The sequence below is a fragment of the Procambarus clarkii genome, chromosome 3 (genome assembly GCF_040958095.1).
Source record: "Procambarus clarkii isolate CNS0578487 chromosome 3, FALCON_Pclarkii_2.0, whole genome shotgun sequence".
NCBI lineage: Eukaryota > Metazoa > Arthropoda > Malacostraca > Decapoda > Cambaridae > Procambarus > Procambarus clarkii.
Genome location: NC_091152.1, coordinates 32,790,106 through 32,816,144, shown reverse-complemented (window position 1 = coordinate 32,816,144; position 26,039 = coordinate 32,790,106). Strand labels below are relative to the sequence as shown.

Below are 26,039 nucleotides of genomic sequence, written 5' to 3'. Positions count from 1 at the left end.
ACAGTAAAGGAACAGGTTATGAAATTAAGGATAGGGGCAGAAGGATTCACTACAAACGACAAGGAAGTGTGTGAGGAACTGAATAAGAAATTCCAAGAGGTCTTCACCTTAGAGCAAGGAGAAATCCCAGAGATAAGAGAGGGAATAGCTAACCAGGAACCACTGGAAGAGTTTGAGATTACCAGCGGGGAAGTAAGGAAGTGTTTAATAGAGTTGGATGTGACAAAGGCTATAGGCCCAGATGGAATCTCCCCTTGGATACTAAAGGAAGGAGCAGAAGAACTGTGCCTCCCGCTCTCCATAGTGTATAACAAATCACTGGCAACAGGGGAACTGCCAGAAATTTGGAAAGCAGCTAACGTAGTCCCGATATACAAGAAAGGGGATAGACAGGAGGCACTGAATTACAGGCCAGTGTCCCTAACCTGCATACCATGCAAGATGATGGAGAAGATTGTGCGAAGAAAGCTAGTGGAGCATCTGGAGCGAAAGAACTTTGTAACACAGCATCAACATGGATTCAGGGATGGCAGGTCCTGCCTCACAGGGTTACTTGAATTCTACGACCAGGCAACAAAAATAAGGCAAGAAAGAGAAGGGTGGGCAGACTGCATATTTAAGGATTGTCAGAAAGCATTTGATACAGTGCCACACAAGAGGCTAGTGAAAAAACTGGAGATGCAGGCTGGAGTGAAAGGGAAGGTACTCCGTTTGATACAGGAGTACCTAAGTAACAGGAGACAACGAGTCAGTGTGAGGGGTGAGGTCTCAGATTGGCGAGACGTTACGAGTGGAGTCCCGCAGGGGTCAGTCCTTGGACCTATACTGTTTCTGATATATGTAAATGATCTTCCAGAGGGTATAGATTCGTTCCTCTCAATGTTTGCCGATGATGGAAAAATTATGAGGAGGATTGAAACTGAGGAGGATAGTAGGAGGCTACAAGATGACCTAGACAGACTGAGTGAATGGTCCAACAAATGGCTGTTGAAGTTCAACCTGAGTAAATGCAAAGTAATGAAACTAGGCAGTGGAAACAGGAGGCCAGACACAGGATACAGAATAGGAGATGAAGTACTTAATGAAACGGACAGAGAGAAAGATCTAGGAGTTGATATCACACCAAACCTGTCTCCTGAAGCCCACATAAAAAGAATAACGTCTGCGGCATATGCGAGGCTGGCTAACATCAGAACAGCGTTCAGGAACCTGTGTAAGGAATCATTCAGAATCTTGTACACCACATATGTAAGACCAATCCTGGAGTATGCGGCCCCAGCATGGAGCCCGTACCTTGTCAAGCACAAAACGAAGCTGGAAAAAGTCCAAAGGTATGCCACTAGACTAGTCCCAGAACTAAAAGGCATGAGTTACGAGGAAAGGCTGCGGGAAATGCACCTTACGACACTGGAAGACAGAAGAGTAAGGGGAGACATGATCACAACCTACAAAATCCTCAGAGGAATCGATCGGGTAAACAAGGATAAACTATTCAACACTGGTGGTACGCGAACAAGGGGACACAGGTGGAAACTGAGTACCCACATGAGCCACAGAGACGTTAGAAGGAACTTTTTCAGTGTCAGAGTAGTTAACGGATGGAATGCATTAGGCAGTGATGTGGTGGAGGCTGACTCCATACACAGTTTTAAATGTAGATATGATAGAGCCCAGTAGGCTCAGGAATCTGTACACCAGTTGATTGACAGTTGAGAGGCGGGACCAAAGAGCCAAAGCTCAACCCCCGCAAGCACAAATAGGTGAGTACAAATAGGTGAGTACACACACACACACACACACACACACACACACACACACACACACACACACACACACACACACACACACAGTAGGTCATCCGTCGTCTTCCGCCCTCTCTCCCAGTGTGTGTGACCCATCTTGCAGCGTCTCCACCAGTAGGGAGGCTCGGTGGGTCCACCAGTAGCGAGGCTCGCTGGGTCCACCAGTAGGGAGGCTCGGTGGGTCCACCAGTAGCGAGGCTCGCTGGGTCCACCAGTAGCGAGGCTCGCTGGGTCCACCAGTAGCGAGGCTCGCTGGGTCCACCAGTAGCGAGGCTCGCTGGGTCCACCAGTAGCGAGGCTCGCTGGGTCCACCAGTAGCGAGGCTCGCTGGGTCCACCAGTAGGGAGGCTCGCTGGGTAAGTCCGTGAGAATCATGTGTTAAACTATTGTTTTTTTGGATGATTTAGAGAATAGAATCCTAAAAAATAGGACCAGTGGGTTTTGCAATTTGTTAATTGTGTTTTTTTTTATAGAAAGATCGCAAAATTTAGATTTTAGATTTAGAAGAGCGGTGGGTTTGGATTAACTATTGGCACATTGCAATGACAAAGTGTTACATTATGTTGGGTTATTTAGGCATCCGATGGATCCATCTTGCCTTTCTTATAAGAAACATATATCATTGATGTGAATTTTGGACCTTTAAAAGAATTTTATATATGAATTAAGGCTAATTTTCGTGATAAAATGGAAGCAAAACTGTATATATGTTCATAATTTTAAGTCAGTTTGTCTTCATTTGTGCAAAAGGAACATTTGTGACTACATAACAAATACAGGAGATCAGCACAGACACAGCACCATCACCTGTCATCCACTCACCCGTCATCACCCCACCAGGTCATCCACCATGGGTGGAACATCCATTGTGGATACACTGTCCATCCACACGCCTCAACATCATCTGATTCATCTCTCTAATCTTATTTTCATTTTTTTCACACACAATATATTCCTTTACAAATTATTCATCAATTTTAATTTTTATTATTCAAGAATATTTGTACCTTGGAAAAAACTCCTGAATTTGATTTTAGTATTGGAATAAAAGTCGCATTTTATTTTAAGCTCGGGCATCGAACCAGCTTGCTCTTATGTGGTGTTGAGAGCCACACACACACGCCAGGAGACTCTGAGCCCCTCTCCTGCCTCTTTGTCTCTCCACCCAACCTGAAATGTCATCACAACAGCACCTTCAGCCTCGGGGGAACCTTCTCCAGCAGTATTCTCACCTCCCCTCAGACGGAAAATGATTCACAGTTTGATTCATTTTGGCTTAACCAAAACAAGAGTCAATTCTTCCCTGTTTCACCGTGGCCAGCGTGTTATATAATAACTACCACCATTTCCACCACATCTTTACTCAGTCAGACAAATGCTGATGTCACATATTACAAGGTAAGTGAACAAATGAGATTAATAGCACTTGAGTTCACTTCATATTCTTGATGAATTCGTGGTTCCATTCCCCCAGCGGACTCCAGTAGAAGGTTTCCAAGAATATTTAGTAATCATATCCACTAAAGAGAGCTTCCCACAGCCCACTTATGTTCAATTTAGATTCATAAATGAAGGGTTTTAATATATGTTCATCTCGACCGCGGCTCATATCTCGTTATATTGAGAACATTTAGTCTGCGCGCTCTCAGGCCGTGTTAAACGTGTCTGCGTGTGGCGTTAAACGCTGCTGCTGCTGCTGCTGCTGCTGCTGCGTTGATGGTCATCAAAATGTTAATGTAATTCCTTAAGGCTACCTTGGTGTGGTCTCATTAGGGCCTCTCCCACACCTGTAGCCTGTGCAGGTGTGTGGTGGAGGCAGTACTGTTTGTGTCCGGGGCGTCACTCACTCTCTCTCTCTTCTACACTGTCACACACACCACCTAGCCACCCGGAACACCACCTAGCCACCTGCAACACCACCTAGCCACCTGGAACACCACCTAGCCACCTGGAACACCACCTAGCCACCTGGAACACCACCTAGCCACCTGGAACACCACCTAGCCACCTGGAACACCACCTAGCCACCTGGAACACCACCTAGCCACCTGGAACACCACCTAGCCACCTGGAACACCACCTAGCCACCTGGAACACCACCTAGCCACCTGGAACACCACCTGGAACACCACCTAGCCACCTGGAACACCACCTAGCCACCTGGAACACCACCTAGCTACCTGGAACACCACCTAGCCACCTGGAACACCACCTAGCCACCTGGAACACCACCTAGCCACCTGGAACACCACCTAGCCACCTGGAACACCACCTGGAACACCACCTAGCCACCTGGAACACCACCTGGAACACCACCTAGCTACCTGGACCACCACCTAGCCACCCGGAACACCACCTAGCAACCTGGAACACCACCTAGCCACCTGGAACACCACCTAGCCACCCGGAACACCACCTAGCCACTTGGAACACCACCTAGCCACCCGGAACACCACCTAGCCACCCGGAACACCACCTAGCCACCTGGAACACCACCTAGCCACCCGGAACACCACCTAGCCACCTGGAACACCTCCTAGCTACCTGGAACACCACCTAGCCACCTGGAACACTACCTAGCCCCGTAGAACACCACCTAGCCCCCTGGAACACCACCTAGCCACCTGGAACGCCACCTAGCCACCTAGAACACCACCTGGAACACCTCCTAGCCACCTGGAACACCACCTAGCCACCTGGAACACCACCTAGCCACCTGGAACACCACCTAGCCACCTGGAACACCACCTAGCCACCTGGAACACCACCTAGCCCCGTGGAACACCACCTAGCCCCCTGGAACACCACCTAGCCACCTGGAACGCCACCTAGCCACCTAGAACACCACTTGGAACACCTCCTAGCCACCTGGAACACCACCTAGCCACCTGGAACACCACCTAGCCACCTGGAACACCACCTAGCCACCTGGAACACTACCTAGCCACCTGGAACACCTAGCCACCTGGAACACCACCTAGCCACCTGGAACACCTCCTAGCTACCTGGAACACCACCTAGCCACCTGGAACACTACCTAGCCCCGTGGAACACCACCTAGCCCCCTGGAACACCACCTAGCCACCTGGAACGCCACCTAGCCACCTAGAACACCACCTGGAACACCTCCTAGCCACCTGGAACACCACCTAGCCACCTGGAACACCACATAGCCACCTGGAACACCACCTAGCCACCTGGAACACCACCTAGCCACCTGGAACACCATCTATCCCCGTGGAACACCACCTAGCCCCCTGGAACACCACCTAGCCACCTGGAACGCCACCTAGCCACCTAGAACACCACCTGGAACACCTCCTAGCCACCTGGAACACCACCTAGCCACCTGGAACATCTAGCCACCTGGAACACCACCTAGCCACCTGGAACACCACCTAGCCACCTGGAACACCACCTAGCCACCTGGAACACCTAGCCACCTGGAACACCACCTAGCCACCTGGAACACCACCTAGCCACCTGGAACACCTAGCCACCTGGAACACCACCTAGCCACCTGGAACACCACCTAGCCACCTGGAACACCACCTGGAACACCACCTAGCCACCTGGAACACCACCTAGCCACCTGGAACACCACCTAGCCACCTGGAACACCACCTAGCCACCTGGAACATCTAGCCACCTGGAACACCACCTAGCCACCTGGAACACCACCTAGCCACCTGGAACACCACCTAGCCACCTGGAACACCTAGCCACCTGGAACACCACCTAGCCACCTGGAACACCACCTAGCCACCTGGAACACCTAGCCACCTGGAACACCACCTAGCCACCTGGAACACCACCTAGCCACCTGGAACACCACCTGGAACACCACCTAGCCACCTGGAACACCACCTAGCCACCTGGAACACCACCTAGCCACCTGGAACACCACCTTGCCACCTGGAACACCACCTAGCCACCTGGAACACCACCTGGAACACCACCTAGCCACCTGGAACACCACCTAGCCACCTGGAACACCACCTGGAACACCACCTAGCCACCTGGAACACCACCTGGAACACCACCTAGCCACCTGGAACACCACCTAGCCACCTGCAATACCACCTAGCCACCTGGAACACCACCTGGAACACCACCTAGCCACCTGGAACACCACCTAGCTACCTGGACCACCACCTAGCCACCTGGAACACCTCCTAGCCACCTGGAACACCTCCTAGCCTTATATATATATATATATATATATATATATATAGTCAGCGTTTTACGGTGGTGAAGGGACAGGGCTTATATAAAACCTTTAAAAACTAGTTATAACGCCCGTGAATACGGTCGTTATACTTAAAATAAATATGGCCGTGAATAGCCTCGATAAAATGACCGTCAGTGACTCATCAAGAGCTCTTTCAATAGACTATTGTATCAACTGTATTTCACTAGAAATTCATTACTTGGCATCACTGCTCTGAAGACTCAATGCTCTTTATAAATTCTTTATACTTTGCTAACTTTTCTGAGGCTTATAATGAATCTCAGTGGCAGCCGGCTCCTACAATAGCAGCCGGCTCTTCCAGTAGCAGCCGGCTCCTACAGTAGCAGCCGGCTCTTCCAGTAGCAGCTGGCTCCTACAGTAGCAGCTGGCTCCTACAGTAGCAGCTGGCTCCTACAGTAGCAGCCGGCTCCTACAGTAGCAGCCGGCTCCTACAGTAGCAGCCGGCTCTTCCAGTAGCAGCCGGCTCCTACAGTAGCAGCCGGCTCCTACAGTAGCAGCTGGCTCCTACAGTAGCAGCTGGCTCCTACAGTAGCAGCTGGCTCCTACAGTAGCAGCCGGCTCCTACAGTAGCAGCCGGCTCCTACAGTAGCAGCCGGCTCCTACAGTAGCAGCTGGCTCCTACAGTAGCAGCTGGCTCCTACAGTAGCAGCTGGCTCCTACAGTAGCAGCCGGCTCCTACAGTAGCAGCTGGCTCCTACAGTAGCAGCTGGCTCCTACAGTAGCAACCGGCTCCTACAGTAGCAGCTGGCTCCTACAGTAGCAGCCGGCTCCTACAGTAGCAGCCGGCTCCTACAGTAGCAGCCGGCTCCTACAGTAGCAGCTGGCTCCTACAGTAGCAGCTGGCTCCTACAGTAGCAGCCGGCTCTTCCAGTAGCAGCTGGCTCCTACAGTAGCAGCCGGCTCCTACAGTAGCAGCCGGCTCCTACAGTAGCAGCCGGCTCCTACAGTAGCAGCTGGCTCCTACAGTAGCAGCTGGCTCCTACAGTAGCAGCCGGCTCTTCCAGTAGCAGCTGGCTCCTACAGTAGCAGCCGGCTCTTCCAGTAGCAGCTGGCTCCTACAGTAGCAGCCGGCTCCTACAGTAGCAGCTGGCTCCTACAGTAGCAGCTGGCTCCTACAGTAGCAGCCGGCTCTTCCAGTAGCAGCTGGCTCCTACAGTAGCAGCCGGCTCCTACAGTAGCAGCCGGCTCCTATAGTAGCAGCCGGCTCCTACAGTAGCAGCTGGCTCCTACAGTAGCAGCTGGCTCCTACAGTAGCAGCCGGCTCTTCCAGTAGCAGCTGGCTCCTACAGTAGCAGCCGGCTCCTACAGTAGCAGCCGGCTCCTACAGTAGCAGCCGGCTCCTACAGTAGCAGCTGGCTCCTACAGTAGCAGCTGGCTCCTACAGTAGCAGCCGGCTCTTCCAGTAGCAGCTGGCTCCTACAGTAGCAGCCGGCTCTTCCAGTAGCAGCTGGCTCCTACAGTAGCAGCCGGCTCCTACAGTAGCAGCTGGCTCCTACAGTAGCAGCTGGCTCCTACAGTAGCAGCCGGCTCTTCCAGTAGCAGCTGGCTCCTACAGTAGCAGCCGGCTCCTACAGTAGCAGCCGGCTCCTATAGTAGCAGCCGGCTCCTACAGTAGCAGCTGGCTCCTACAGTAGCAGCTGGCTCCTACAGTAGCAGCTGGCTCCTACAGTAGCAACCGGCTCCTACAGTAGCAGCTGGCTCCTACAGTAGCAGCCGGCTCCTACAGTAGCAGCCGGCTCCTACAGTAGCAGCCGGCTCCTACAGTAGCAGCTGGCTCCTACAGTAGCAGCTGGCTCCTACAGTAGCAGCCGGCTCTTCCAGTAGCAGCTGGCTCCTACAGTAGCAGCTGGCTCCTACAGTAGCAGCTGGCTCCTACAGTAGCAGCTGGCTCCTACAGTAGCAACCGGCTCCTACAGTAGCAGCTGGCTCCTTCAGTAGCAGCTGGCTTCTACAGTAGCAACCGGCTCCTACAGTAGCAACCGGCTCCTACAGTAGTGGCAGGCTCCTACAGTAGTGGCAGGCTCCTGCTGATTTTCCTCATAGGTACATCACGTCAATGGGATTTCATTTTTCCTAAAAGAGATCACTATGATAACCGTCAATCGCGGCCTTTCACGACGCGAACGACGTCCACGAACTGGTAAAGTAGGACGCTGGATATTCAATTTCCTGTCGAATAGAACACAAAGAGTAACAGTCAATCAAATAAAATTGAGTCCGAGCGCAGTGAAAAGCTCTGTACCTCAAGGTACAGTCCTTGTACCTTCAGGTACAGAACAGTACCTACGCTACTGTTCCTTATTCTCATATTAAATATAGACAAAAATACAAGTCACAGTTTTGTGTCGTCCTTCGCAGATGACACAAAAATAAGCATGAAAATTACCTCTGCTGAAGACATTGAAAAATTACAAGCAGATATCAACAATGTTTTCGATTGGGCAGCAGAAAATAACATAATGTTTAACAATGATAAATTTCAGGTATTCAGGTACGGCAAAAAATAGGATCTGAAACATAATACAGGGTACAAAATAAAATCGAATCTGCCCAGAGTAGGAAAACAGCATATCAAGGATTTGGGAATAATGATGCCAGGCGACCTAACGTTTAGGGAGCATAACCAAGCAAATATTGCGTCAGCCAGGAAAATGATCGGATGGATTACGAGAACTTTTAAATCCAGAGATCCCGTCACAATGGTTGTACTCTTCAAGTCGCTTCTGCTGTCCCATTTTGAGTACTGCTCTCTACTCACTTCCCCCTTCAGAGCAAGAGAGATTGCTGAAATAGAGGGAGTACAGAGAACATATACGGCACGCATAGACGCGATAAAGCACCTAAATTATTGGGATCGTCTCAAAGCTCTCCAAATGTACTCACTAGAAAGGAGACGAGAGAGATACCAAATAATATTCACATGGAAAATACTGGAGGGCCAAGTACCAAATCTACACAGTAAAATAACAACGTACTGGAGTGAACGATATGGAAGAAAATGCAGCATAGAACCAGTGAAGAGCAGAGGTGCCATAGGCACAGTCAGAGAGCACTGTATAAACATCAGAGGTCCGCGGTTGTTCAACGTCCTCCCAGCGAGCATAAGAAATATTGCCGGAACAACCGTGGACATCTTCAAGAGAAAACTGGACTGTTTTCTAAGAGAAGTTCCGGATCAGCCGGGCTGTGGTGGGTATGTGGGCCTGCGGGCCGCTCCAAGCAACAGCCTGGTGGACCAAACCCTCACAAGTGGAGCCTGGCCTCGGGCCGGGCTTGGGGAGTAGAAGACCTCCCAGAACCCCATCAACCAGGTATCCAGCCTTGGCGACAAAATCACCGCGAGATTCAGTGCCCTGGCTGCAGTGTCCTGGCACTGCAAATGGATATTTGTGACCCTTCTACCTCCTCGTTGGCACTGTAGAGGTCTTTCTTCACCTCTTACCAGGCACTGGTCTATGAGCCAAGGAACTGCCTTCACTGCACAGTAATTTGTAGCCCAACACACAGTTAGCAGACTTCACAGTCACTGTAAGATAACTGTGAGTACAGTGTCAGGCAGTATTTCTCTCTCCACCTTTCACTGGAGATATACAGTGGCCTTATCCTAACCTACCAGAGAACCCAAAACAGAAAACGGGACAGTGTGTCAATTTCGCGAGTCAAGAAATTTTCTAGTACGACGATTTTTTGGCCTTAGGTGGAGTATACGTCAAAATACGAGGGTTCGAGCCTCCGGACGTGGTAGTGACTCAGGTATTATATCCACCTGGAGCAGTATATAATATATAGGACCACTTTGTCCTCCACTCCTCCTCCTCCTCCAAGCCTCCCAACAGAAGCAGCCACGTAATGAACACTATTCATACATGGCATGAATAATTACAAATGATTTAATTTACTTTATGCATTTTTACACGAATAAAATGTAACTGCTTCGTTATCATCATTACAACAGAGCACAACATCACACCAACAATGACCAATGTGGCGTGATACTGAAGATATGAAAAAGACCTGAAAATAACTGCAAGTGATTCAGTTGTCTATTAATATTTTCTCCATCAAAGGAGCCAATACAATCTGGAGTTGATGTTCCCTTCTAGAGTGGCGGCTTCCGTCTGCCTGTCCCCCGTCTTCCCCACCACCCGTCTACATGCACATGTCCTCCTGTCTGTCTGTATTACCATGTTCCTGTGCCCCTGTCATTGCCAGCATGTGATATGTGCTGGAGAGATGAGGTGGCGCGGCAGGCGTGCTGTGTGTGGCAGGGAGATGACTGTTACCCTGGGACCATGGGAGGTGGTCCCCACACACACCAGTCCTCCTGGGACCATGGGAGGTGGGGTCCCCCACACACCAGTCCCCCTGGGACCATGGGAGGTGGGGTCCCACACACACACCAGTCCACCTGGGACCATGGGAGGTGGTCCCCCACACACACCAGTCCTCCTGGGACCATGGGAGGTGGGGTCCCACACACACCAGTCCACCTGAGACCATGGGAGGTAGGGTCCCACACACACCAGTCCTCCAGGGACCATGGGAGGTGGGGACCCACACACACCAGTCCTCCTGGGACCATGGGAGGTGGGGTTCCACACACACCAGTCCACCTGGGACCATGGGAGGTGGGGTCCCACAAACACCAGTCCTCCTGGGACCATGGGAGGTGGGGTCCCACACACACCAGTCCACCTGGGACCATGGGAGGTGGGGTCCCACACACACCAGTCCTCCTGGGAGCATGGGAGGTGGGGTCCCACACACCAGTCCTCCTGGGACCATGGGAGGTGGGGTCCCACACACACCAGTCCTCCTGGGACCATGGGAGGTGGGGTCCCACACACACCAGTCCTCCTGGGACCATGGAAGGTGGGGTCCCACACACACCAGTCCTCCTGGGACCATGGGAGGTTGTCCCACACACACACCAGTCCTCCTGGGACCATTGGAGGTGGGGTCCCACACACACCAGTCCTCCTGGGACCATGGGAGGTGGGGTCCCACACACCAGTCCACCTGGGACCATGGGAGGTGGTCCCCCACACACACACCAGTCCTCCTGGGACCATGGGAGGTGGGGTCCCACACACACACCAGTCCACCTGGGACCATGGGAGGTGGGGTCCCACACACACACACCAGTCCACCTGGGACCATGGGAGGTGGGGTCCCACACAGACACACCAGTCCACCTGGGACCATGGGAGGTGGGGTCCCACACACACACACCAGTCCTCCTGGGACCATGGGAGGTGGGGTCCCACACACACCAGTCCACCTGGGACCATGGGAGGTGGGGTCCCACACACACCAGTCCACCTGGGACCATGGGAGGTGGGGTCCCACACACCAGTCCTCCTGGGACCATGGGAGGTGGGGTCCCACACACACCAGTCCTCCTGGGACCATGGGAGGTTGGGTCCCACACACACCAGTCTTTCTGGGACCATGGGAGGTGGGGTCCCACACACACCAGTCCACCTAGGACCATAGGAGGTGGCGTCACACACACACACACCAGTCCACCTGGGACCATGGGAGGTGGGGTCCCACACACACACCAGTCCACCTGGGACCATGGGAGGTGGGGTCCCACACACACACACGAGTCCACCAGGGACCATGGGAGGTGGGGTCCCACAAACACACACCAGTCCACCAGGGACCATGGGAGGTGGTCCCCCACACACACCAGTCCTCCTGGGACCAGGGGAGGTGAGGTCCCACACACACCAGTCCACCTGGGACCATGGGAGCTGGGGTCCCCCACACACCAGTCCACCTGGGACCATGGGAGGTGGGGTTCCCCACACACACCAGTCCTCCTGGGACCATGGGGGGTGGGGTCCCACACACACCAGTCCTCCTGGAACCATGGGAGGTGGTCCCCCACACACAACAGTCCACCTGGGACCATAGGAGGTGGGGTCCCACACACACACACCAGTCCTCCTGGCACCATGGGAGGTGGGGTCCCATACACACTAGTCCACCTGGGACCATGGGAGGTGGGGTCCCCCACACACACCAGTCCTCCTGGGACCATGGGAGGTGGGGTCCCACACACACACACCAGTCCTCCTGGGACCATGGGAGGTGGGGTCCCACACACACACACACCAGTCCTCCTGGGACCATGGGAGGTGGGGTCCCACACACACACACCAGTCCTCCTGGGACCATGGGAGGTGGTCCCCCCCCACACACACACCAGTCCACCTGGGACCATGGGAGGTGGGGTCCCCCACACACACACACCAGTCCACCGGGGACAATGGGAGGTGGGGTCCCCCACACACACACCAGTCCACCTGGGACCATGGGAGGTGGGGTCCCACACACACACATCAGTCCTCCTGGGACCATGGGAGGTGGGGTCTCCCCCACACACACACACACCAGTCCACCTGGGACCATGGGAGGTGGGGTTCCACACACACCAGTCCACCTGGGACCATGGGAGGTGGGGTCCCACAAACACCAGTCCTCCTGGGACCATGGGAGGTGGGGTCCCACACACACCAGTCCACCTGGGACCATGGGAGGTGGGGTCCCACACACACCAGTCCTCCTGGGACCATTGGAGGTGGGGTCCCACACACACCAGTCCTCCTGGGACCATGGGAGGTGGGGTCCCACACACACACCAGTCCACCTGGGACCATGGGAGGTGGGGTCCCACACACACACACGAGTCCACCAGGGACCATGGGAGGTGGGGTCCCACAAACACACACCAGTCCACCAGGGACCATGGGAGGTGGTCCCCCACACACACCAGTCCTCCTGGGACCAGGGGAGGTGAGGTCCCACACACACCAGTCCACCTGGGACCATGGGAGCTGGGGTCCCCCACACACCAGTCCAACTGGGACCATGGGAGGTGGGGTCCCCCACACACACCAGTCCTCCTGGGACCATGGGGGGTGGGGTCCCACACACACCAGTCCTCCTGGAACCATGGGAGGTGGTCCCCCACACACACCAGTCCACCTGGGACCATAGGAGGTGGGGTCCCACACACACACACCAGTCCTCCTGGCACCATGGGAGGTGGGGTCCCATACACACTAGTCCACCTGGGACCATGGGAGGTGGGGTCCCCCACACACACCAGTCCTCCTGGGACCATGGGAGGTGGGGTCCCACACACACACACCAGTCCTCCTGGGACCATGGGAGGTGGGGTCACACACACACACACACACCAGTCCTCCTGGGACCATGGGAGGTGGGGTCCCACACACACACACCAGTCCTCCTGGGACCATGGGAGGTGGTCCCCCCCCCACACACACACCAGTCCACCTGGGACCATGGGAGGTGGGGTCCCCCACACACACACACCAGTCCACCGGGGACAATGGGAGGTGGGGTCCCCCACACACACACCAGTCCACCTGGGAAAATGGGAGGTGGGGTCCCACACACACACATCAGTCCTCCTGGGACCATGGGAGGTGGGGTCTCCCCCACACACACACACACCAGTCCACCTGGGACCATGGGAGGTGGGGTCCCACACACACACATCAGTCCTCCTGGGACCATGGGAGGTGGTCCCCCCACACACACATACCAGTCCACCTGGGACCATGGGAGGTGGGGTCCCACACACACACATCAGTCCTCCTGGGACCATGGGAGGTGGGGTCCCCCACACACACCAGTCCTCCTGGGACCATGGGAGGTGGGGTCCCACACACACACCAGTCCACTTGGGACCATGGGAGGTGGGGTCCCCCACACACCAGTCCACCTGGGACCATGGGAGGTGGGGTCACCCACACACACCAGTCCACCTGGGACCATGGGAGGTGGTCCCCCACACACACACCAGTCCACCTGGGACCATGGGAGGTGGGGTCCCACACACACACCAGTCCACCTGGGACCATGGGAGGTGGTCCCCCACACACACACCAGTCCTCCTGGGACAATGGGAGGTGGGGTCCCACACACACACCAGTCCTCCTGGGACCATGGGAGGTGGGGTCCCCCCACACACACCAGTCCACCTGGGACCATGGCAGGTGGTCCCCCACACACACACCAGTCCTCCTGGGACCATGGGAGGTGGGGTCCCACACACACACACACCAGTCCTCCTGGGACCATGGGAGGTGGGGTCCCCCCCACACACACCAGTCCACCTGGGACCATGGGAGGTAGGGTCCCACACACACCAGTCCACCTGGGACCATGGGAGGTGGGGTCCCACACACACCAGTCCACCTGGGACCATGGGAGGTGGGGTCCCACACATACCAGTCCACCTGGGACCATGGCAGGTGGGGTCCCACACACACCAGTCCACCTGGGACCATGGGAGGTGGGGTCCCACACACACAAGTCCACCTGGGACCATGGGAGGTGGTCCCCCACACACACACCAGTCCTCCTGGGACCATGGGAGGTGGGGTCCCACACACACACCAGTCCACCTGGGACCATGGGAGGTGGGGTCCCACACACACACACCAGTCCACCTTGGACCATGGGAGGTGGGGTCCCACACAGACACACCAGTCCACCTGGGACCATGGGAGGTGGGGTCCCACACACACACACCAGTCCTCCTGGGACCATGGGAGGTGGGGTCCCACACACACCAGTCCACCTGGGACCATGGGAGGTGGGGTCCCACACACACCAGTCCACCTGGGACCATGGGAGGTGGGGTCCCACACACCAGTCCTCCTGGGACCATGGGAGGTGGGGTCCCACACACACCAGTCCTCCTGGGACCATGGGAGGTTGGGTCCCACACACACCAGTCTTTCTGGGACCATGGGAGGTGGGGTCCCACACACACCAGTCCACCTAGGACCATAGGAGGTGGCGTCACACACACACAAACCAGTCCACCTGGGACCATGGGAGGTGGGGTCCCACACACACACCAGTCCACCTGGGACCATGGGAGGTGGGGTCCCACACACACACACGAGTCCACCAGGGACCATGGGAGGTGGGGTCCCACAAACACACACCAGTCCACCAGGGACCATGGGAGGTGGTCCCCCACACACACCAGTCCTCCTGGGACCAGGGGAGGTGAGGTCCCACACACACCAGTCCACCTGGGACCATGGGAGCTGGGGTCCCCCACACACCAGTCCACCTGGGACCATGGGAGGTGGGGTCCCCCACACACACCAGTCCTCCTGGGACCATGGGGGGTGGGGTCCCACACACACCAGTCCTCCTGGAACCATGGGAGGTGGTACCCCACACACACCAGTCCACCTGGGACCATAGGAGGTGGGGTCCCACACACACACACCAGTCCTCCTGGCACCATGGGAGGTGGGGTCCCATACACACTAGTCCACCTGGGACCATGGGAGGTGGGGTCCCCCACACACACCAGTCCTCCTGGGACCATGGGAGGTGGGGTCCCACACACACACACCAGTCCTCCTGGGACCATGGGAGGTGGGGTCCCACACACACACACACCAGTCCTCCTGGGACCATGGGAGTTGGGGTCCCACACACACACACCAGTCCTCCTGGGACCATGGGAGGTGGTCCCCCCCCCCCACACACACACCAATCCACCTGGGACCATGGGAGGTGGGGTCCCCCACACACACACACCAGTCCACCGGGGACAATGGGAGGTGGGGTCCCCCACACACACACCAGTCCACCTGGGACCATGGGAGGTGGGGTCCCACATACACACATCAGTCCTCCTGGGACCATGGGAGGTGGGGTCTCCCCCACACACACACACACCAGTCCACCTGGGACCATGGGAGGTGGGGTCCCACACACACACATCAGTCCTCCTGGGACCATGGGAGGTGGTCCCCCCACACACACATACCAGTCCACCTGGGACCATGGGAGGTGGGGTCCCACACACACACATCAGTCCTCCTGGGACCATGGGAGGTGGGGTCCCCCACACACACCAGTCCTCCTGGGACCATGGGAGGTGGGGTCCCATACACACACCAGTCCACTTGGGACCATGGGAGGTGGGGTCCCCCACACACCAGTCCACCTGGGACCATGGGAGGTGGGGTCACCCACACACACCAGTCCACCTGGGACCATGGGAGGTGGTCCCCCACACACACACCAGTCCACCTGGGACCATGGGAGGTGGGGTCCCACACACACACCAGTCCACCTGGGACCATGGGAGGTGGTCCCCCACACACACACCAGTCCTCCTGGGACAATGGGAGGTGGGGTCCCACACACACACCAGTCCTCCTGGGACCATGGGAGGTAGGGTCCCCCCACACACACCAGTCCACCTGGGACCATGGCAGGTGGTCCCCCACACACACACCAGTCCTCCTGGGACCATGGGAGGTGGGGTCCCACACACACACACACCAGTCCTCCTGGGACCATGGGAGGTGGGGTCCCCCCCACACACACCAGTCCACCTGGGACCATGGGAGGTAGGGTCCCACACACACCAGTCCACCTGGGACCATGGGAGGTGGGGTCCCACACACACCAGTCCACCTGGGACCATGGGAGGTGGGGTCCCACACACACCAGTCCACCTGGGACCATGGCAGGTGGGGTCCCACACACACCAGTCCACCTGGGACCATGGGAGGTGGGGTCCCACACACACAAGTCCACCTGGGACCATGGGAGGTGGGGTCCCCCACACACCAGTCCTCCTGGGACCATGGGAGGTGGGGTCCCACACACACACACCAGTCCACCTGGGACCATGGGAGGTGGGGTCCCACACACACACCAGTCACCTGGGACCATATGGGAGGTGGGGTCCCCCACACACACACACCAGTCCTCCTGGGACCATGGGAGGTGAGGTCCCACACACACCAGTCCTCCTGGGACCATGGGAGGTGGGGTCCCACACACACACCAGTCCACCTGGGACCATGGGAGGTGGGGTCCCACACACACCAGTCCACCTGGGACCATGGGAGGTGGGGTCCCCCCACACACACACCAGTCCTCCTGGGACCATGGGAGGTGGTCCCCCACACACCAGTCCACCTGGGACCATGGGAGGTGGTGTCCCACACACACACCAGTCCTCCTGGGACCATGGGAGGTGGGGTCCCACACACACACCAGTCCACCTGGGACCATGGGAGGTGGGGTCCCACACACACACCAGTCCACCTGGGACCATGGGAGGTGGGTTCCCACACACACACCAGTCCTCCTGGGACCATGTGAGGTGGGGTCCCACACACACACCAGTCCACCTGGAACCATGGGAGGTGAGGTCCCACATACACACACCAGTCCACCTGGGACCATGAGAGGTGGGGTCCCACACACACACCAGTCCACCTGGGACCATGGGAGGTGGGGTCCCTCACACACACCAGTCCACCTGGGACCATGGGAGGTGGGGTCCCACACACACACACCAGTCCACCTGGGACCATGGGAGGTGGGGTCCCACACACACACCAGTCCACCTGGAACATTAGGAGGTGGGGTCCCACACACACACCAGTCCTCATGGGACCATGGGAGGTGGGGTCCCACACACCCACACCAGTCCACCTGGGACCATGGGAGGTGGGGTCCCACACACACACACCAGTCCTCCTGGGACCATGGGAGGTGGGGTCCCACACACACACAAGTCCTCCTGGGACCATGGGAGGTGGGGTCCCACACACACACCAGTCCACCTGGGACCATGGGAGGTGGGGTCCCCCCCACACACACACCAGTCCTCCTGGGACCATGGGAGGTGAGGTCCCACACACACCAGTCCTCCTGGGACCATGGGAGGTGGGGTCCCACACACACACCTGTCCACCTGGGACCATGGGAGGTGGGGTCCCACACACACCAGTCCACCTGGGACCATGGGAGGTGGGGACCCCCCACACACACACCAGTCCTCCTGGGACCATGGGAGGTGGTCCCCCACACACCAGTCCACCTGGGACCATGGGAGGTGGTGTCCCACACACACACCAGTCCTCCTGGGACCATGGGAGGTGGGGTCCCACACACACACCAGTCCACCTGGGACCATGGGAGGTGGGGTCCCACACACACCAGTCCTCCTGGGACCATGGGAGGTGGGGTCCCACACACACCAGTTCTCCTGGGACCATAGGAGATGGAGTCCCCACACACACACACCAGTCCACCTGGGACCATGGGATGTGGGGTCCCACACACACACCACTCCTCCTGGGACCATGGCAGGTGGTCCCCCCCCACACACACCAGTCCACCTGGGACCATTGGAGGTGGGGTCACACACACACACCAGTCCGCCTGGGACCATGGGAGGTAGGGTCCCACACACACACCAGTCCACCTGGGACCATGGGAGGTGGGGTCCCACACACACACCAGTCCACCTGGGACCATGGGAGGTGGGGTCCCCCACACACACACAACAGTCCACCTAGGACCATAGGAGGTGAGGTCCCCCCCACACACACCAGTCCACCTAGGTCCATGGGAGGTGGGGTCCCACACACACACACCAGTCCTCCTGGGACCATGGGAGGTGGGGTCCCACACACACACACACCAGTCCACCTGGGACTATGGGAGGTGGGGTCCCCCAGACACACACACCAGTCCTCCTGGGACCATGGGAGGTGGGGTCCCACACACACACCAGTCCACCTGGGACCATGGGAGGTGGGGTCCCACACACACACCAGTCCACCTGGGACCATGGGAGGTGGGGTCCCACACACACACACCAGTCCTCCTGGGACCATGGGAGGTGGGGTCCCACACACACACACCAGTCCACCTGGGACCATGGGAGGTGGTCCCCCACACACACCAGTCCACCTGGGACCATGGGAGGTGGGGTCCCCCACACACACACCAGTCCACCTGGGACCATGGGAGGTGGGGTCCCACACACACACACCAGTCCTCCTGGGACCATGGGAGGTGGGGTCCCACACACACACACCAGTCCACCTGGGACCATGGGAGGTGGGGTCCCCCCACACACACACCAGTCCACCTGGGACCATAGGAGGTGGGGTCCCCCACACACACACCAGTCCACCTGGGACCATGGGAGGTGGGGTCCCCCACACACCACACACACCACTCCACATGGGACCATGGGAGGTGGGGTCCCACACACACCAGTCCTCTTGGGACCATGGGAGGTGGGGTCCCACACACACCAGTCCTCCTGGGACCATGGGAGTTGGGGTCCCACACACACCAGTCCTCCTGGGACCATGGGAGGTGGGGTCCCCCACACACACACCAGTCCACCTGGGACCATGGGAGGTGCGGTCCCACACACACACACCAGTCCTCCTGGGACCATGGGAGGTGTGGTCCCACACACACCAGTCCACCTGGGACCATGGGAGGTGGGGTCCCACACACACCAGTCCGCCTGGGACCATGGGAGATGGGGTCCCACACACACACACCAGTCCACCTGGGACCATGGGAGGTGGGGTCCCACACACACCAGTCCTTCTGGGACCATGGGAGGTGGGGTCCCCCACACAGACACCAGTCCACCTGGGACCATGGGAGGTGGGGTCCCCCACACACACACCAGTCCTCCTGGGACCATGGGAGGTGGGGTCCCTCACACACACCAGTCCTCCTGGGACCATGGGAGGTGGGGTCCCCATACACATCAGTCCACCTGGGACCATGGGAGGTGGGGTCCCACACACACACCAGTCCACCTGGGACCATGGGAGGTGGTCCCCCACACACACCAGTCCACCTGGGACCATGGGAGGTGGGGTCCCACACACACCAGTCCACCTAGGACCATGGGAGGTGGGGTCCCACACACACCAGTCCACCTTGGACCATGGGAGGTGAGGTCCTACACACACCAGTCCACCTAGGACCATGGGAGGTGGGGTCCCACACACACCAGTCCACCTAGGACCATGGGAGGTGGGGTCCCACACACACACACCAGTCCACCTGGGACCATGGGAGGTGGGGTCCCACACACACCAGTCCACCTAGGACCATGGGGGGTGGGGTCCCACACACACACCCCAGTCCACCTAGGACCATGGGAGGTGAGGTCCTACACACACCAGTCCACCTAGGACCATGGGAGGTGGGGTCCCACACACACCAGTCCACCTAGGACCATGGGAGGTGGGGTCCCACACACACCAGTCCACCTAGGACCATGGGAGGTGGGATCCCACACACACACCCCAGTCCACCTAGGACCATGGGAGGTGAGGTCCTACACACACCAGTCCACCTAGGACCATGGGAGGTGGGGTCCCACACAATAATAATATACATAATCGTTGATAAGAAGTTAATCTTTGTGTAACATTTCATATAACCCATAATTAATTACCTGGAGAATTATTTTATATAATTTTCTCCTCCATTGTGCTGGAAGATTAATGTAGACACTCTCAGGTGTTATCTATAATTACCTGCAGACCATTACTGTGTCTGTAATTATTCCTCTATGATACATGGAGGACACAGGCGGGTACAGGGAGTACCATGGTATCAGGTGAAGCTGTACCGTCAGTATCAAGGTATTAGGTGAAGCTGTACTGTCAGTACCATGGTATTAGGTGAAGCTGTACCGTCAGTATCATGGTATTAGGTGAGGCTGTTTTGTCAGCACCATGGTATTAGGTGAAGCTGTACCGTCAGTATCATGGTATCGGGTGAAGCTGTACCGTCAGTACCATGGTATTAGGTGAAGCTGTAATGTCAGTATCATGGTATCAGGTGACGCTGTACCGTCAGTACCAAAGTATCAGGTGAAGCTGTACCGTCAGTATCATGGTGTCAGGTGAAGCTGTACCGCTAGTACCATGGTATCAGGTGAAGCTGTACCGTCAGTATCATGTATCAGATGAAGCTGTACCGTCGGTACCATGGTATGAGGTGAAGCTATACTGTCAGTATCATGATATTAGGTGAAGCTGTACCGTGAGTACCATGGTATTAGGTGAACCTGTACCGTGAGTACCATGGTATTAGGTGAACCTGTACCGTCAGTATCATGGTATCAGGTGAAGCTGTACTGTCAGTACCATGGTATCAGGTGAAGCTATACTGTCAGTACCATGGTATCAGGTGAAGCTATACCTTCAGCACCATGGTATCAGGTGAAGCTGTACCGCCAGTACCATGGTATCAGGTGAAGCTGTACCGTCAGTACCATGGTATCAGGTGAAGTTATACCGTCAGTACCATGGTATCAGGTGAAGATGTACTGTCAATACCATGGTATCAGGTGAAGCTGTATCATCAGTACCATGGTAATAGGTGAGGCTGTACCGTCAGTCCCATGGTATCAGGTGAATCTGTACTGTCAGTACCATGGTATCAGATGAAGCTGTACCGTCCGTACCATGGTATCAGGTGAAGCTGTACCGTCAGTACCATGGTATCTAGTGAAGCTGTACCGTCAGTGCCATGGTATCAGGTGAAGCTGTACCGTCAATACCATGGTATCAGGTGAAGCTGTACCGTCCGTACCATGGTATCAGGTGAAGCTGTACTGTCAGTACCATGGTATCAGATGAAGCTCTACCGTAAGTACCATGGTATCAGGTGAAGCTGTACCGTCAGTATCATGGTATCAGGTGAAGCTGTACCCTCAGTATCATGGTATCAGGTGAAGCTGTACTGTCAGTATCATGGTATCAGGTGAATCTGTACTGTCAGTATCATGGTATCAGGCGAATCTGTTCCGTCAGTATCATGGTATCAGGTGAAGCTATACTGTCAGTATCATGGTATCAGGTGAAGCTGTACTGTCAGTATCATGGTATCAGGCGAATCTGTTCCGTCAGTATCATGGTATCAGGTGAAGCTATACTGTCAGTATCATGGTATCAGGTGAAGCTGTACCGTCAGTATCATGGTATCAGGTGAAGCTGTACCTTCAGTGCCATGGTATCAGGTGAAGCTGTACCCTCAGTACCATGGTATCAGGTGAAGCTGTACTGTCAGTACCATGGTATCAGGTGAAGCTATACCGTCAGTACCATGGTATCAGGTGAAGCTGTACCGTCAGTACCATGGTATCAGGTGAAGCTGTACTGTCAGTACCATGGTATCAGGTGAAGCTGTACCGTCAGTACAATGGTATCAGGTGAAGCTGTACCGTCAGTACCATGGTATCAGGTGAAGCTGTACTGTCAGTACCATGGTATCAGGTGAAGCTGTACTGTCAGTACCATGGTATCAGGTGAAGCTGTACCGTCAGTAACATGGTATCAGGTGAAGCTGTACTGTCAGTACCATGGTATCAGGTGAAGCTATACCGTCAGTACCATGGTATCAGGTGAAGCTGTACTGTCAGTACCATAGTATCAGGTGAAGCTGTACCGTCAGTACCATGGTATCAGGATAAGCTTCGCTATACATATAGTGTATACTGCCATACTCAGAGCTTCAAATACACAAAGAGAGCTAATGAGAAAAATATACACATCGAGAGATGTATTTTCCTGAGTATACACTTACAGTAAATACACATTGTCAGTACTTACACCAATGAGTGTATTTCCCAGTGTATATACTACACCATACTTGTCCCGCATGTATACTCAGGGTGTAGTATACCAGTATACACTACACCGAGGGGCGGGTATATCAGTATACCCACAGGTGAGGGTCCATGGGTATATTAGTTATATTTCCCAGGGATAAAAGTGAGGTATATACCCATCCAACCCGTTCTCGCACTTTCATAGTCACAGTCAATATTGACTTATAAATACGTGCATATGTGACATACTAATTTATTGTAAATATTTTAGTTTACCTTGAAAAGCTTCAAAGAAAACACCGACCTTACCTGACCTTCTTAGTATGTTAAGATAAGCATCTTATTGCTTCGTAATTACAATTATTGCTTAACCTATTATAGATATAGGTTAAGTAATAATTGTAATTACGAAGCAATAAGATGCTTATCTTAACATACTAAAAAGGTTAGGTAAGGTCGGTGTTTTCTATGAAGCTTTTCATGGTAAACTAAAATATTCACAATAAATTAGTATGTCACATATGCACGTATTTAATAAGTCAATATTGACTAGAAGAAAGTGCGAGAACGGGTTGACCCATCATATATAGATCAAAAGGTGTTTGACGTATTGTGTATACACTGTGTATAGTGAGGGTGGGAGGGGGGGGGGTTAAGGTATACAGCCGTAATGACCACACCAGCTGTCGTTAGCCTTCACATCACGCGAGAAACGCTGAACAACATTGACATAACGATTGGGCCCAATTGAGCAGTTTAGCCAACATTAATTAGCACTCTGCCACAATACAGCCGTAGGGAGTATGTTGGCTATCATGTTCAACACAGTTGTAGGGAGCTACGTTCAACATGTTCAATACAGCATGTGGGGGGGCCTGGCTGGCTGAGTGGACAGCGCTCTAGACTCGTGGACCTAGGGACCTGGGTTCGATCCCGGCAGCCGGCGGAAAAACAAATGAGCAGAGTTTCCTTTACCCTGATACCTCTGTTACCTAGCAGTAAATAGGTAACTGGGAGTTAGACAGCTGCCACGGGCTGCTTCCTGGGTGTGTAATTACCTAAGTGTAATTACCTAAGTGTAGTTACAGGATGAGAGCTACGCTCGTGGTGTCCCGTCTTCCCAGCACTCTTTGTCATATAACGCTTTGAAACTACTGACGGTCTGGGCCTCCACCACCTTCTCACCTAACTTGTTCCAACCGTCTACCACTCTCTTTGCGAAAGTGAATTTTCTTGTATTTCTTCGGCATCTGTGTTTAGCTAGTTTAAATCTATGACCTCTTGTTCTTAAAGTTCCAGGTCTCAGGAAATCTCCCCTATCGATTTTATTAATTCCTGTTACTATTTTGTATGTAGTGATCATATCACCTCCTTTTCTTCTGTCTTATAGTTTTTGCATATTTAATGCCTCTAATCTCTCCTCGTAGCTCTTACCCTTCAGTTCTGGGAGCCACTTAGTAGCATGTCTTTGCCCCTTTTCCAGTTTCTTGATGTGCTTCTTAAGATATGTTCACCACACAACCGCTACATATTCTAGCTTTGGCCTAACAAAAGTCGTGAACAATTTCTTTAGTATATCGTCATCCATGTATTTAACAGCAATTCTGAAGTTAGAAAGCGTGGCATAGGCTCCTCGCACAATATTCTTTATGTAGTCCTCAGGTGATAGTTTTCTATCTAGAACCACCCCTAGATCTCTTTCTTTATCAGAATTCTTTAAAGATTTCTGACATAATATATAGGTTGTGTGTGTGTGTGTGTGTGTGTGTGTGTGTGTGTGTGTGTGTGTGTGTGTGTGTGTGTGTGTGTGTGTGTGTGTGTGTGTGTACTTACCTAATTGTGCTTGCGGGGGTTGAGCTTTGTCTCTTTGGTCCCGCCTCTCAGCTGTCAATCAACTGGTGATTGCACTGCACTGTGTGTGTGTGTATGTGTGAAGATTTTTTTTTTAGATGTTAGTAAACAGTTGGTTAACAGTTAAGAGGCGGACCGAAAGAGCCAGAGCTCAACCCCCGCAAGCACAACTAGGTGAGTACAACAGTATGGGCTCCCTCTCATGAACTGCTCGTTGCAACAACACAGCCACGCGCCAGATTGAGCGTTGCAACAACACAGCCACGCGCCAGATTGAGCGTTGCAACAACACAGTCACGCGCCAGATTGAGCGTTGCAACAACACAGTCACGCGCCAGATTGAGCGTTGCAACAACACAGTCACGCGCCAGATTGAGCGTTGCAACAACACAGTCACGCGCCAGATTGAGCGTTGCAACAACACAGTCACGCGCCAGATTGAGCGTTGCAACAACACAGTCACGCGCCAGATTGAGCGTTGCAACAACACAGCCACGCGCCAGATTGAGCGTTGCAACAACACAGTCACGCGCCAGATTGAGCGTTGCAACAACACAGCCACGCGCCAGATTGAGCGTTGCAACAGCACAGTCACGCGCCAGACTGCTCGTTGCAACAACACAGTCACGCGCCAGACTGCTCGTTGCAACAGCACAGTCACGCGCCAGATTGAGCGTTGCAACAACACAGTCACGCGCCAGATTGAGCGTTGCAACAACACAGCCACGCGCCAGATTGAGCGTTGCAACAACACAGTCACGCGCCAGATTGAGCGTTGCAACAACACAGTCACGCGCCAGACTGCTCGTTGCAACAACACAGCCACGCGCCAGATTGGGCGTTGCAACAACACAGCCATGCGCCAGATTGAGCGTTGCAACAACACAGCCATGCGCCAGATTGAGCGTTGCAACAACACAGTCACGTGCCAGATTGAGCGTTGCAACAGCACAGTCACGCGCCAGACTGCTCGTTGCAACAACACAGTCACGTGCCAGATTGAGCGTTGCAACAGCACAGTCACGCGCCAGACTGCTCGTTGCAACAACACAGTCACGCGCCAGACTGCTCGTTGCAACAACACAGCCACGTGCCAGATTGAGCGTTGCAACAACACAGTCACGCGCCAGACTGCTCGTTGCAACAACACAGCCACGCGCCAGATTGAGCGTTGCAACAACACAGTCACGTGCCAGATTGAGCGTTGCAACAACACAGTCACGCGCCAGACTGCTCGTTGCAACAACACAGCCACGCGCCAGATTGAGCGTTGCAACAACACAGCCATGCGCCAGATTCAGCGTTGCAACAACACAGCCACGCGCCAGATTGAGCGTTGCAACAGCACAGTCACGCGCCAGATTGAGCGTTGCAACAGCACAGTCACGCGCCAGATTGAGCGCTTTAATTGCAAATTGCAACAGATTGTCAGATTGATAAAGCCAGGTTAGGATAGCGTGACCCAAGTGATAGCAACAGTCTGGTACACTGCTGAGAGATTACACTGCAGAGATATTACACAGCAGAGACATTACACTGTATCACAGTGCTCCAATATACCACCAAGCACAAGAACAATTGTCCCAGAGAGATGGAACTAGACCCAAATGGTACTGGAACTAAGAAAGTTGTAGAGAACAGGGAATCATTACCACAG

At 54.8% G+C, this 26,039-nt stretch overlaps 1 protein-coding gene across 1 annotated transcript; it reads left to right on the top strand.

The window, feature by feature from the left end:
• Positions 1 to 21,514: 21,514 nt before the first annotated feature.
• LOC123749723 (uncharacterized) lies at positions 21,515 to 25,833 on the top strand. The gene is made up of 2 exons (XM_045731844.2): positions 21,515 to 21,569; positions 24,611 to 25,833. Exons 1-2 carry the CDS (start codon positions 21,515 to 21,517, stop codon positions 25,831 to 25,833), a joined length of 1,278 nt encoding a protein of 425 aa, XP_045587800.2.
• Positions 25,834 to 26,039: the final 206 nt, after the last annotated feature.